This window comes from Penaeus chinensis, chromosome 36 (assembly GCF_019202785.1).
Source record: "Penaeus chinensis breed Huanghai No. 1 chromosome 36, ASM1920278v2, whole genome shotgun sequence".
In the NCBI taxonomy this organism is placed as follows: Eukaryota; Metazoa; Arthropoda; class Malacostraca; order Decapoda; family Penaeidae; genus Penaeus; species Penaeus chinensis.
Window position 1 is genome coordinate 6,257,441 of NC_061854.1, and position 15,000 is coordinate 6,272,440.

At 33.1% G+C, this 15,000-nt stretch overlaps 2 protein-coding genes across 5 annotated transcripts in view; one reads left to right on the top strand and one right to left on the bottom strand.

The window, feature by feature from the left end:
- Positions 1–11,023, top strand: part of LOC125044666 (kelch-like protein diablo) — an 11,794-nt gene extending 771 nt beyond the window's left edge. Inside the window, exons 2-14 of the mRNA XM_047641464.1 lie at positions 602–779; positions 937–1,059; positions 1,280–1,414; positions 1,630–1,796; positions 2,303–2,474; positions 2,607–2,804; positions 2,936–3,048; positions 4,592–4,746; positions 5,142–5,362; positions 5,463–5,565; positions 5,706–5,813; positions 6,255–6,415; positions 6,968–11,023. Coding sequence (XP_047497420.1) covers positions 657–779; positions 937–1,059; positions 1,280–1,414; positions 1,630–1,796; positions 2,303–2,474; positions 2,607–2,804; positions 2,936–3,048; positions 4,592–4,746; positions 5,142–5,362; positions 5,463–5,565; positions 5,706–5,813; positions 6,255–6,415; positions 6,968–7,012 — 1,824 coding nt within the window. The 5' untranslated portion in view covers positions 602–656 and the 3' untranslated portion in view covers positions 7,013–11,023. The remainder of the gene's footprint in view (positions 1–601; positions 780–936; positions 1,060–1,279; positions 1,415–1,629; positions 1,797–2,302; positions 2,475–2,606; positions 2,805–2,935; positions 3,049–4,591; positions 4,747–5,141; positions 5,363–5,462; positions 5,566–5,705; positions 5,814–6,254; positions 6,416–6,967) is intronic.
- A 1,022-nt stretch (positions 11,024–12,045) lies between these two features.
- Positions 12,046–15,000, bottom strand: part of LOC125044667 (sorting nexin-16-like) — a 26,527-nt gene continuing 23,572 nt past the window's right edge. For all 4 annotated transcript variants that reach the window (XM_047641467.1, XM_047641466.1, XM_047641468.1 and 1 more), the window contains one exon: positions 12,046–15,000. This exon is cut by the window's right edge and continues 951 nt beyond it. The gene's annotated coding sequence lies outside the window, so the exon portion shown is untranslated.

The following is a 15,000-nucleotide window of genomic DNA, read 5'->3' on the forward strand; positions in this document are numbered from 1 at the left end:
TGAAATGACTCAGACAGTTGAGAACTGAATAACATTAACTTGGTTAATATCTGCTGGTTATGTTTATTATAACTTTGGAAGATATCAATATTGCAGTGTCCTATTTTATCTGAAGGAATTTAACATCCCATTTTCTAGATATTAGTAATCCTTGGGATATGTTTCATTTATCTGTTATTGGTCATTTTATGTATCTTACGTCTAAACTGTATCAGTATATAGTAATTTTTTTATTATTGCCACCAAGAATAAAGGAATCTTTACACATGATTTTCCATAGGAGTAAAAACAAATTTAGAACTGAGGTCTCGGACATTGAAACAACATGAAACCTTTTCTTCAGGAGTAAAACTGAGGCATCACTAGTGATATAGTATGAAAGATATAACTATGCTATATAGACCACTGCCTTGTATCTAGTTAAACTTTTGTTTTTTACTAATACAACATATATGTACTTGATTCTCATAATATCTCAGTCTGTGTTATCTTTAGAAATCAACCATATTATGATAGAAGAGAGAAATGTTTCTAATCCATATGCAGAAGAAAAGGACTGACTATTTACCATATATACTATTTGAAAGTTACTTCTTTCCAGAGGAAGGATGGGGGATAAAAAATTCATGAGGAATTGGTAGCCCTCTCTTGTAAGAATGTCTCGCAAAGAGACACCAACTACGGCTGGCCAGAGGGCTGGGCCTGAAGGGGGGTCAGAGTCACAGGTGTCCTCACCAAGTGAAGATTGCAAGTTTGTCAATGCTGCCCACCCAGAAGCTGTGAGTAGGAAAATTATATAAAATTATGTTAAGCTGTAGTTAATTTACTTATTTGAAATCTTAAATGTTATAGATTGAATTAGTTATTAATAAGCTCTAAGTGAAAGGAATTCTTGAAGTAAAAGCAGTAAATTCTGAGTACTATGTATTAATGCAGGTGCTTGGTGGATTGAATGACTTGCGGAAAAAAGGACACTTTTGTGACGTGACCTTATGTGTAGATGGGCAAACATTCCCTGTACACAGATCAGTGTTGGCATCATTCAGCCCCTACTTTAGAGTAAGTGCTAAGTGCTGTTTATTCACATTGGTGAATTTAGACCCAATTTGATTATTTTTTAGGGTAGATATGATGCACAAGACATATCATACAGATAGTAGCTAGTTGGATATATCTTATTCCAGTATTACAGATTGATACATTAATAGAGTATGTTTGGTTCTCAAGTTGTTTTGTTTCATTCCAAGTAAACATTAACAGTGATTTGAATTACTTCCAGGCTATGTTTTTGAGCAGCTTAGCAGAATCTCAATCAGAGCACGTAACCTTAAGTGGAGTAGATGCGAATATGGTCTCCATACTATTAGACTACGCATATACTTCTGCAATAACAATCACAGAGAGCAATGTTCAGGTAATTAAGTTTTCTTACTTCCTTGTTCATATTTGATAGTATTATGTTCCTGAGGTATATTTCCTAAAATTTCAGAAACTTAAAACTATTCCCTTATATATACAATATACAGTATTGATGTTTTAAGCAACTGTGAATTATTTTGTTCAGTTATAAGAAGATAAAACCAGAAATGAGTATCTAAATCTTCATGCTTATCTTTTCCATGCTTCAAGGCCCTCCTAAGTGCATCAAATCTATTGGAAGTATCTGCTGTGAGAGAGGCATGCTGCCGATTCCTGGAACGTCATATTGATGTCTCAAATTGTGTTGGAATCCATTGCTTTGCCGAAGCACATGCCTGTCATGAGCTCACCAAGAAAGCCAAAGCCTATACATTAAGGTAGTGAAGGCGCTTTGTGTTATAAGTCATTAAGGGTATTTTTTATTCCTATAATTTCAGAAACAATTATTACTTCATATCATCATCTTGATCATTATCATTGATAGTTTTGTTCAAATTATTGTTATTATCATTACTGTACTGTCACTTTTTTCTATTATTGCTACTAGTTTTATTATCTCTATTTAACATAAAAAGCTATGTGATCCTTGTGTTTTTTGTTTGCTTTTTGTTTTGTTTTTTCATCAGGATTTTACCAAAAGTTACTGAAATCATAATGCAGATTAACTGGCTTACCTATGGCTTGGACCAGTCGATAAATTCATGGTCTCTATGTATTATCATTACCATTAGCTGTAGTAGTAGTGATGACGTGTTATTTTTATCATTTTCTTTTCATTTTGATATAATAATTCTGGTGATCATTGTATAGTTTGTTCTCTCTGTATTTCATCATTAATAACTTTGAGTGACTTTGATGTTATTGTTTTTTTCTTTATCTTCAGAAATTTCACAAATGTGGTTGTGGGAGAAGAATGGTTGAGTCTCCCTGTCGAAAAGGTCGTCGAGATCATTTCTGCAGATGAGTTGGAGGTGGAAAGGGAAGAGCATGTGTTTGGAGCTGCCACAGCTTGGCTTCACCATTCCTACCAAGCAAGAGCACCTACTTTCCATAAGGTGGGAGATACTGATGATTGTATTTTATTTTTGGGCTTTGTGATATATAAACACATGCACAACAGCACACAAATATACACACAAACACACAGGTAGATATATATGTGCATGATTATGTTCTTTCTCCTGCAGGTCTTGGAGAATGTGAGACTAGCCCTTGTTAGTCCTTATTTTTTAGTGGATGTTGTGGAAGGAGAAATGGCCGTGAGATCCTCGCCGGAGTGCCGTGTGATAGTGGAGGAGGCGAGGCTCTACCATCTCCTTCCCGACAGACGCCACCAGCTGACATCCCCGAGAACGAGACATCGAAGGAACACGAACACAACGACTGTAAGGATAATCTGTCATAGACCGAATCCATTTTTTATAGTGCCAGGGATCAGTTTGTAGAAAATGTGACTAAGGACTTTGAAAGTTTGAATTCCTGCTGTTAATGTGAGTTTGTTTGTATTTGTTGGCAGGTAATTGTGGCAGTGGGCGGTGAGGATAACAAACTAGTGTTGCGATCAGTTGAATGTTACGACCCACATGCTCACTGCTGGAGGAGTCTCTCTTGTCTGCCGTTTGCCGTGAGGTGTGCTCATAGTTTCATTTTATAACTGTATATGTTTTATGGTGATTTGTATGTCTGGTTTTGTCCAGTTAAGATCAAAGGAAATTTTCCTAATAGTATCTGTCAGTGATATCATTGATGGTATCATGGTCTAACTATTATTTGATCCTCTTACCCATTTTAATTGCCTGTTTTTATGGGAAAACGTATAACTCTTAAACTCATTTAATTGCCTGTCTTTTGAGCATTATGGTTATTATGAATAAGCTGATTTCTCTTTTCATTTTTATTTTTTTCTGGAATGATTGAGGTTGGACTTCAAACATCTCTTGTTATTGAAACATTTCAGGTTCACATAGCAATTGTGTTTTCAGATTCATTAAATTTATGTCCAGTGTGATTTTGGTTTATTAATGTTGTGTATACATAGATTGCTCTACAAGTGTTTAGTCACCAAGGAATCAATTACTAGTCCTACTTATTACATGAGGATCAAAATCTAGGAAATAGGCTTACTTGAGTGACTCTCCTGGGTGTGTGGGTTGTAGACCCAGCAGATACAAACACTCGTGTGGTATCTAGACTCTGTGTCCCCTTTGTAATGTTATAAGCTCTTTTTCTACATAAGTATTATTGCTTTGTTATAATTTTCCAAGGTCTATAATTGTCATGTGTTATGCTGTATTGTTGAGCTGACTCTTTCAAGGGAATCTTCAATTCTGTACAATACCAATACCTTTAAATAACATTGTGTTATTTGTGACATTTTTTAAATATTTTCTTATTAGCAGAATCCTGAGCATGAAAATAGTGTCCTCCCTAGAGCTGGCAGTCTTCCAAACATGGCTCACCCTCTTTTAAAGATAGAAATAATGCAAAAGCCCATTCTTAAATGCCCACTCAGGCTAATCCTCTTTCAGGATTTTGTGCACTCATGATGAGTCATTCCTGATCACCCTGGCCTTTGATTTTTCATGACAGCACATTCCTGTCACCTCAGCCCTTAGCCAAATTTTTCCATGATGACATGTTCCGATCATCCACCCCTCACCAAATTTTTTCATGAGATGAAGGTCATATCACTGGGATCCAGTGGGTTAGTGGCAATTAAAAAATAAAACATTTTCCAGAAAGTTCAAGGAATCTAAAAGTCAGGTGAAGTCACATAGGGTATATTAATTGGTGGCTGAGCACTTGTGGAGCAATCTGTGTGCAAACAAAATGTACAAAACTACAGTAGACAGTGCACATACCCAATGTTAAATGGTTAACACTTAGCAGTAATGTCAACGATAATAATTATAATATTTATGATTAGAAAGCCTAAAGTAAACAAGAAAAAATAATGTTGGTTCATTTTAGAACAGGAATTAGAATGCTCATAATATGATGTTGCTTTAGATTATTAAGGGTTGATTTTTATTTAAGAGGCAGTATCTTATTGTTTTCTTCTATGAGGATGTTATGCATATATGTAAGTGCATGAAAAATCAAGATGATATTCTGATTTTCAGAGCTTTATTTATATGTAGAAGGAAGTTTAATGCTTAGGTTTACCTTTCAGTAAACATGGACTAGTTGTTTCTGGAGAAAATGTTCTGTATTTAGCGGGTGGTGAATTTCCTGATGGCACTGTCACACGGTGTATGTGGCGCTATGATCCTGTGTTAGACGAGTGGCATGATCTAGCTCCTATGTCAATGCCAAGATCTGAATTAGGTAAGGATTGTCATGGTTGTAATTTGACATAGATTGAAATGTTTTCTTTTTTTGCAGATGTTGTGGACTGGTTAGATATATAATTTTTTTTTTACATCTCCATTCTCAAAACCTTGTCTGCAATATATTTATGGCTTCTTTTAATGAGGCTCTTCTCTTATGTAAATTAGCTTTTCAGTTTATTCATTATGATGTGTGTTGGTTAAAGAATTGAATCCAGTTGCAGCATCAAGAAAGGGTAGATCTCAAAAGTTAGGCAAAGTGCTGTTAATGGAATCTGCCTTGAAGACACCATTACAAATTTACCCATGTTCACATTCTTTATACATAACATTTTTAAAATAATTGTTGCCTCACTATTATCAGGCCTTAATGTTTTATTCTACTCCCTACAGGAGCTGCCTCTCTCGATGGATATATTTATGCTGTAGGTGGATGGGATGGGTCCAGCAGATTGGACTCTGTGGAACGTTATGATCCACGGACAAACTCATGGAAGGAAGTTGCCCCAATGAAGTTGTCCCTCACATCACCAGCTGTGGCCGCCTGCCAAGGAAAGCTGTATGTTTGCGGAGGGGCTATCTTAGAGGATGGAGATGGCATTGACATGGCTCAAGTAGGTATTTCATTGAATTTCTTCATATTTTTATAAGTAAATTTTATATTCATCAGATTTCCATTTAAGCATTTTCTAATCTTAATTCCTTTACTTCAAGGTGTATGACCCTCACACAGACACGTGGGAGCAACTTCCTTCAATGATCATTCCTCGGAGTGGTTCAGCAGCAGCAGTTCTTCATGGACTCATTTATATCATTGGTTGGTTCATATTTTTGATTATTTGTTTTTTTATTAATATTTTTATGATTGTTAATAATGCAGTGATAGTAATGATACTAATGGTCAATATTATTAGTATTAGTATTAGTATTATCATTCATTGACATTTTTCCTTGCAGGAGGATGGCATGCTTCAACAGAAAATACAAATAAAGTAGAGAGGTTTGATCCAAGAACCAGTACATGGCAGACTGTGGCCGGCATGTGTGAACGCCGCTATAGACCAGGTGTTTATTCTGTATTTATGCAACTACCCATGTAGCTCATATCCAGAAAAACATATACTCACTTTTAATTCAGCTTATTATTATATTTACCAGTTGTATTCATGCATAATATAAAGATAGAATTATTAATGTGTTTGTTAAGATAATCACCGCATTTTAGTCACCATTTGATGCTTTTATGACTTTTGGGAAGAATGCATCCTTCAAATCCATCTCATAATTCCCATGAATTCATATGTGATTATATCATTATCCAATATTCTCTATTTATTTCGTATATCGTGTATTTTCTTATGTTTAGAGTCTCATGCATGGGCTGGCTTACCTGCTTGCCTCATTGATTATATTCCTGCTGTAAATGACTTCAGAATCATTTTCTCATCTGTACTCTGGTGGATAGTACTCCTTACTTGAATTTACATTTTATTTGTGTATGTTCAGGTGTAGCAGTGGTTGACAGTAAGATCTACATACTTGGAGGAGAGGATGGTTGGGAGCACTTCCATGACACCATTGAATCTTACAGCCCCACAGAAGATAAATGGACTCCTATCGGTGAAATGCTGACAGGCAGATCGTGGCTTTCCTGCGCACCACTCAGGGTTTGTTTAACTAAACAGTCAAAGGGAAAGGTAGTTAAGACAAAACGCTGACAAGCAGAACACGCACTCAGGGGCAAATACAGATTTGGTCTGAGGCAGTAATTATTGTAAAATTTCAAAGTAATTTTTGGTTTATCCTTATCCTCATGAGGTGCGTTGTAATGTTTATGTTTAGACAAAAAAAAAAAAAAAATCTGGGATGATATCACATTCCAGATCAGACCAGATGAATTCTAAGACAGAGCTTCAAATGTCTGATGTTACATACTTCTTATACTTCTAATAGTATTCAGTTTTGTGAATTGTGTTCAAGATTTTCTTTTCCTTTTTTCATATAGATAGTTTCTAAAAGTTTTATTGATAAGCTTCAAGATTTACAAGATTAAGTTACGTTAAAAACTTTATTTGATGAATGTTTTCAAATTCTAATTTTGACGTACACCATGCATGCCTCCATCGCATATGCTTCACACAATCACTCTGCTTTTTTAAAAAATAGAAAGTAAACATATGTGTATATATACTTAAAGAACTTTATAACTATATTTTCAGATCAAAAAGGAGATTTTAGGCGACTTGGCGACACCCCTGTCTTGACATCCACGAGCCTCCACCAATCAGGCACGACAAACACTTTGGAAGTAGATGGAGCAACCTCCAACTCTTTCGATCCTGTAGATTTTTACAATAAGGATGTGTTTGTTCTTTCTGAAGATAGTTATTTTAGATCTAAGAGCATGATGTGTGAAGGGACTTTACTGCATTGTCAGGTTGACAAAGAGTAAAAAATCATAGTGAATGAATATTGGAAAACATGAAGGATGCAGAACTTTTAGTATGTTTATGAGGTATAGAAAAAGGGAAAGATCATTGCAGAAAAATGATAATGTGTTCCACACACACAACTCATATGCTCTTTTCATTGGTGGAGGCTCAAGAACCCGGCATTGGTGTGGAAGGGGGTGACCCAAAGGGCAAGCTGGATGCTTTTTCTCATTCTGGAATATAAGTTCATCCTGTTTTGTTCTTTTCCTTTGTATATTCTTGTCTGTTCATATTCTTTCTTATCTTATCTATTTCCTTTTCTGTTTCAGTTCATGTGTATTTATTATTATGATTATTTTACAAGACATATTGCACATTATACATCCCTGTTAGTAGTGTTTATTATTGGTTTATTCTTACGAAAATGGAATAAAAAACCTGATCCTATGTTTCTATCTGTTCCATTTTATGTGAATGGAATTCATTATATTTGATATGTGATGTGTATTGTGTCTTGTGTATTTATTTATTCATATTAATTGTATTCAGAGAATGACTAATTTTCTTTTACCTTTTTATGTTTCTCCTTTTCTTTTATTCTCTCTCTCTTTCCCCTGCCTGCTCACAAATTATTTTGCAATTAAGGAAAATAGAGAGAGAGAAAAACAGTGCAAATTGCAGCTCTCTTTTGTAGTCTTATAAGCTTTATTTAGATTTATTAAGCATTATAGTTTCATTGCTTGGGTATTCTTTATTTGAAGCGATAAAAAGAACTTTGAGATGCTAGTGAATGATTGTGTAGATAGGTTATATATACATACATACATAACTGTTAAAAAGAGATTTCAAATCAAACTGCCATAACCTATACAAAACTCAATATAGAGCCTTGAATGATGAGTTTTGTAGTTGTAGTTGTATGCCTTTGATGAAAATGATGCAAGTGATCCTCTAGCAATATATATAACAGAAAGTATTAAAGTGAAAAAGTATTAATGTCACGTACATTTCAGTGTCCCTTTGCGCTTCATGTGTGATAGAGTCATGGAAGTGGCTTTTATAAAGATCTGTTTAAAAAGATATATATTTTAAAAAATAGAAAAAAAAGATGAAGGTTGCCATAACTTTTAGATAATGCAATAAGCTTGTAGTGTAGGAAAATGGGAAAGTGAAGATATTCTGCATAGGAAGCAAATGCAACTTGCAGATCTGAAACATTTTGAATAGAAATGTTTGTTTCTTTTACAGTTGCCACTGCATTTGTCTTATGTAAAATTGTTCACAGCCATGATTGAGCTTCATCAAATATCACATTAAATTTCAAATCTTTATTTGAAGTGTCAGGTGTGATGTATGAAGAATCAATTTTTTTTTTCTTAAATATCAGTCACAAATGCAGCTGTTTTAAGTTATTGAAACCTGAATATAAATTATTTTTATTTAATACAAAAAATCAGTCTCATCTCCCAGTTAGGATCTATATTTAGTAGCTTAGCATTAGGTATAATCATGTAGGTAAGTGAGGTTGTGATATGACATGACATAAAATGGGTAATATACGGTATATTATAATATGAGTAATACCATATCAGTCTTAATGTCACACATCCTCTGTTAGAGCAGTTTCATTAGTAAGTGTGTTGTTAGTATATTGTCTCTCAAATTATCCTTTGGAAGGGTGTGACACATTACAGTCACAATGTTTGATAACCCAGTGATTTTGAAGACATCTTTTCTCACAAACTTTATCACAAATTATTTTTAGTTTCTTTCTCATTATACGGTTGGACCAATACATATTTTTTGGTAACTGTACATTTATAGGCTTATGCCAAGGAAGAACTGTTTTCCCACCTTTTATGAGAAAATACCAACATGTTCCTCTCTCGGTTTAATATCACTTGAAAGTTTCCTATCAATTACTTTGTCTTTTATTATATTCTTAGAATTTCTTTTTATTTGTTTAAATAGCATAATGTACAACTGTTTATCTAGTTCTGCTCAGTGTTTCCATTATAAAGATCAGCTCTTTACCAACTCTTGCTTGTAACTACTTCATAGATCACTTGATACCCTAGCTCTGACTGTTTCTCCTACTAACATACAAGCCCTCGCTATATGCTACTTGCCTTGTATGATTCAATATAAACCAATCAATAGTTGTACTTTGGCAGAGTTTGAAGTGCAGTGTGAAAAGAATTACTAGGCGAGTCTATTTTAGGTGTACCCATCGGAATTACAGAATAATAGGTCTTTAGTATCTGTTAACTTATGGTTAGTGCTGTATAGTAATAACTTTTGTGATGGTTGCTTGTCTTTACTGACATGACTGATTAAGTCTTTTTAGCAAAGAGCAGAGGTTAGTGTAGTGTCAGTTGACTTTAGTAGGTGTTCATTTTCTTAGAAGCATTAAGTAGAATTATATGTGTTCTATGGCAATCAAGTGTGTACCATGACAGGTTGCTTAAAAGGAGTATGTGAATGTAGTGTGGTCATGTTCTGCTTAGCGTCCTTGAAACATTTATTGAAATGCAATATATGACTTGAACACTAATTCAAGTCATATATCTACTAATAGCTATGGGATTCTGTAGTGACTCAGTATTGACTAATTAGCACTTGTTTGGATGTATTTCATGGAAATAAACTTAATCAGAAGGTGTGCTACAAGAGATGCACAATGTGCAAAGTTAAACACTGGATGCCACAGACATATAAGCTATTGGATATTTCGGGAATGGACGTTATGCAGTGCTTGGTTGATCAATGTAGCTTTTACCCCTAGTCTTGCAGAAATTTTGCTCCAGTAGCTCATGTAATTTTTGACCATATAATATCTGTGATATGTAGTTATACTCAGTTTACTTTTCTGTTGTTTTTCACCATTGCACGAAAGTGAGATTAGTCTACTTTTTAAGATTTGTATTTTTAGTTATCACAGATGAGCAGTATTAGACTAGAATAGTTGAGGCTTCATTAGCACATATCTAACACATAGTACTTGTGTGTGTCAGGCCTCATAAAATTTATAATTACACACATGGCAGCTTATGTGAATCCTAATTTTGTTTTGAAGTTATTGGCTATATTTATCTGATTTTACCATAGATATTTATGTTAGTATTATCTGATTTATTTTGAAGTATACATATTTACATTATTTATATGCTGTTCAGATTGTCATATATTTGGCATCACCAAAAAGGACATGAAATATTTGACAGTGGTTGTAGAATTCCAGGCATCCATTGGCATTTGTTGTACCATGTGACGTCCATTAACCCATACTGTAGGTCTACATATCTCAGTAAGTAAATGAAAATACTAGGATTACTTTTTATATATTTGATATCTGTATTAGGATACTTTAAGGATGTAGGCTTGAGTAATTTCTATGGAAAACTGGGAAGCAATTTTCACCAGATGTTGTAAGCTAGACTATACAATTCATATATGTGAAAACTGAAACATTTGGCAACTTATTTTATTCATAGCGTTATGAGTGATTTTGCCTGTCTGCGTGTGTGTGTGTGCATCATGTGCATTTGTTTTGTCTAACAGTTTGGGCATTAACATATTTGTGTCCCTTAACAAGGAAGATCAGCAATGCCAATAGTTTCATAATAATTCTACTACAAAATGAAGCTTTATGCCATATTTTACTTGCTTCTGTCTAGTCTCGGGTATTAGCCTCACAGTAATGTAACTGGGTAATCTTGGTATATCATGTGTTCATAACAGCAGAGTTACAAAAGATTATACAATATGTGTATTTTATGACATGTTTTCTATATTATTACATATACTTTCAAAATATATGTTCAGCCTTAACAGGGTAATTAACCTTGCATTTTGATATCCTTGGCAACTCATGATTATGTCCCAAATGAGAAAAAAATATGATGTCATTCAGAGTATGAACAGTTTGCACATGAACTATGATTATTATTTGAAATAAAAAATGGCCTTTTGGGGCATTTAGTATACCATGGAACACTATCGGTTATTTGATATTTTGATAAATTTTCAGACCTCCTACAGAAATTGCATTCAGCAACGTTAATGGAATTTTCCCATTCCTTATACCATACACAAATATACTGATCACAAGTCTTGCTATTATAAGAAATCTTAGTTGGTGAAGTCCATGGCCAGACATCAGAAAAGCAGTGGTCATGGAAACTATTCTATTTTGTTGCTATTTGACTTTTTTTTTTGACAAATGTGTGAATAAAGTGAGATAAAATCTTTTTGTTTTATTCTTGACTGCTAGTTGTAGGAGGGAAGTTTTAAATTTGCAGTCTTAAATATATGGAATAAATAACTTATATAGGTAAAATAATAGTACTCTGTTTTGTACTACATAAATAAATATAAATGAAACTTTACAGTCAATATAGTCAAAGAGAGATATGGCCATCTTCCATAGTAGAAATGTTTTGTCCAACTGTTATTAGATTTTTTTTTTTTTTTTAATCTGTCAGAGGATTTTTTAAATTATTATTATTATTATTAATCTGTAAGGATGTTTATTATTATTATTATTATTATTATTATTATTATTATTATTATTAATCTGTCAGAGTATATCTGTTATCCGTTTCATTTATTCCATTTGTATTTTCTTTTCTTTTCATATCAAATAACTTGTGTTGACTCGTATCTCCCCTGAATTATCAAAAATGTTCATGCATCAAAATACTAAATATTCAAAGGCATTTCTGCAAAATAATTTTCACCATTTGGAAATTTATTATTTTATTTTCCTATTTTACATATTAAATATTATCAACTGACCTTTTCATAGATGCCATTATGTTTCAATTATTTATAATAATCATGGATGTTGAAGATACAAAAATGCATAAAGCTTCACGTTATAATTATTTCATTAACAAACAATTTATCAACAAGTAACAAAACATTTGCAAGCTATACTCAACACAGTCGTACCAACAGTCCTCGCAGCTGCTGTCATTCCAAGAAAAAACTGTTGAGAATCTGCCTAAACATAGGGCCAACCTTTTTTTTTTTTTTAAACACTATAATCTCACATTTCAACTTCCATAAACATAGCAAGATATGTTTCATAATCAAGAAAGGAAGCACATTTAAATTCCAGAGAAATTTGATTGTGCTTTAACAACCACTGTAAACAAGGAATACATAACAGTATATACAAAATTCAGGCCATTCACAATAATCAACAAACGAAGAACTGTAATATAGATTCTATTAGGATAATAATATGTATCCTATAAAGATAACACTTACAACACATTAGTAACTGGCAACTGTATCATCTGTACCTGAGATTCTATGGATAAAAAGAAAAAAAAAAAGTTTGTAAAAATAAATCTTCAAATCTAATTTCTAATTCCTACTAATTTTCCCCCAATAACCCAGTTGTAACAGTGAGTGAGTGGAGTTGCAATTCTTAATTTCTTCTCTAATAACCAGAAAGAAACATATATTATTTCCAAAATCAAAATATCACTCATTCTTACAACCTGAAAATCTGAGGTCTCAATATCACTGGCTTCATAAAATCCTAATATAATTACTTTAGTATTGTGTTATCTGTGCTACTAGCATACCTAAGCAAAAACTTGTGAAACATATAATTTGGCTTTGTAATTTTTGGTATCTTTATTAAGTAAGCTGTCATATCTACCCTGATACCGGCAACTATCTATCTATGATACATAAACAATTTTCTGTATATTGTCTAAAATCATAAATATCTATATCTGTATATTGTCTGAAATTATAGCAAATATCTGTATCTTTCCTGAAATCATAAAAATATCATATTTACAAATTTTCTTCTGTTCCCTATAATCTAAACCTTTTGTGTAAATCTAAAATCAAAACATTTAAAGGAATTTCATCCATCATACAAAATTTCATAAATAAAGCACCACATCATTAACTGACAGCAATTTCTCTGCCAGACAAACCTTAACATAAAATAGTAAAAGTAACATTTTTCAAGAATGATCCAACAAAATTCCGAACTAAGAAGAAATGATGTCTTGAGCAACAAAAAGACCATAAAATATCCATTAAAAAATATTTCACCCCCCAAAAGAATGGATATTACATTAGAATTCTTCAGTAAAACAAGTCAAATATTTCAGCACAGATCAATACTCTGAATTCCAAGAAACCTAATAATACAAAATTTGTCTTGACTAGACCCCTATAAAAAACAAAATCGTACAAAAAGATTACTATTCATCATGAAGATTTCTAGATATCAGATACAAACATATAATCTAGCTGCTGCATACATCTCCCTTGAAGATATTCAGCATTAATCCTCAATATCTATAGCTTTACTTCAGAAGAAACAAATGACACCGTTAATAATATGAACGACTGACATACCCAATACAACCAAGTACATTTGTGCTATATAAAAATGGATGGACTGTTTAGAATCAAAAGTAAGGCTTGGAGAAAACATACAGGGGACAACCTTAGTTTCGCAAGGCACATGAAAAGGCAACAGTGATACAATTTGTATCTCTATGGTTATGATTCATTAGGTACTTTCAATTTCTAATACCCTCCATTATCATACAACATACGGTTCTAATACATCTAATAAATAAGTGGTACAGATTATAACCATATTAGAAAAGCACAATAACATGAGGATAATGCTAAACTAAGCTACAGAATTGCATGACAATGACCAATCATACATCTCTTGATATCAAGAGAGGAGAAGTCTTTTCTTTCATTGCAATTATCAAGTACACACATCTAAATATCATTATGGCTAGTTGTCCACATTAATACTCGAGATACAGAGGTGTAAAGAGAGAGAATAAGAAAAAAGTAGAGAGGGAGAAAGGAGTAAAGATCCAGGCAAGAAGAGAGGTCAAAGAAGTAAAGATTAAAAATTGAGAAAATGCTGCCACTTGTGTAAAATGGTCTATTTTAAAGCATATGTAGAAAATCTGAAGCTATATGAGACCATTAATTGCCTAACTCATTAAAGATCTGGCCCTAAAGTTCTAGTTAACAACTAGAAAAAAGTGCTAATACATAAACTAACACTGAATGTTCAGATTAAACAAAGAAATATCAAAAAAGCACAAAAACTGTTATTGCAAAATGAACTTCTTAAGAAGTGCACATAAAATATGCACACAGAAAGCAAATATTCCTTACCTAAGATAAAGGACATGCAAGTAAAATAAAGACATGATTAATTTCCTCATTTACGAGAGCTATTGTTGTGTCTGTTACTGTTTCAGATAACAAAGAGAAAAAATGAAAATAACATCAAAGCAATTACTAAATTAGATTTTATTCCGTTGAAACTTATGGAAATTGTAATTTATAACTGTACCAAATTCCTCAAATTACCATAAAATATAAAAATAATTCAAATTTTCAGAACCATCATCTCACAGAACCATATACAACCTTACAAGAGTAAATACATTTATGTGTAAAACATTCTCATCTTTTGTACTGACATGTGTGTTTGTATGAGTGTGAGACTGTGTGGGTGTATTGATATTTGTGTGTTTGTGAGCATGTGTGTGTTAGTGCATGTGTGCGTGTGTGCGTGGGGGGGGGGGGGGTGCATATACGTGTGCAAATCTGCTTATGCATTCACGTTTGCAGATGAACTTTTGCATGCATATATCTATAGATGTGAACATGTGAATGTGAATGGTTGCACACACATATATGTATATGCATGAACATGTGCAAAAGTGCATAACTGTGATATTCAAATACTCCTGTAAATGTATACACAATGAATGCTCAAAGCAAAATGCATATTACTCCTCACAGAC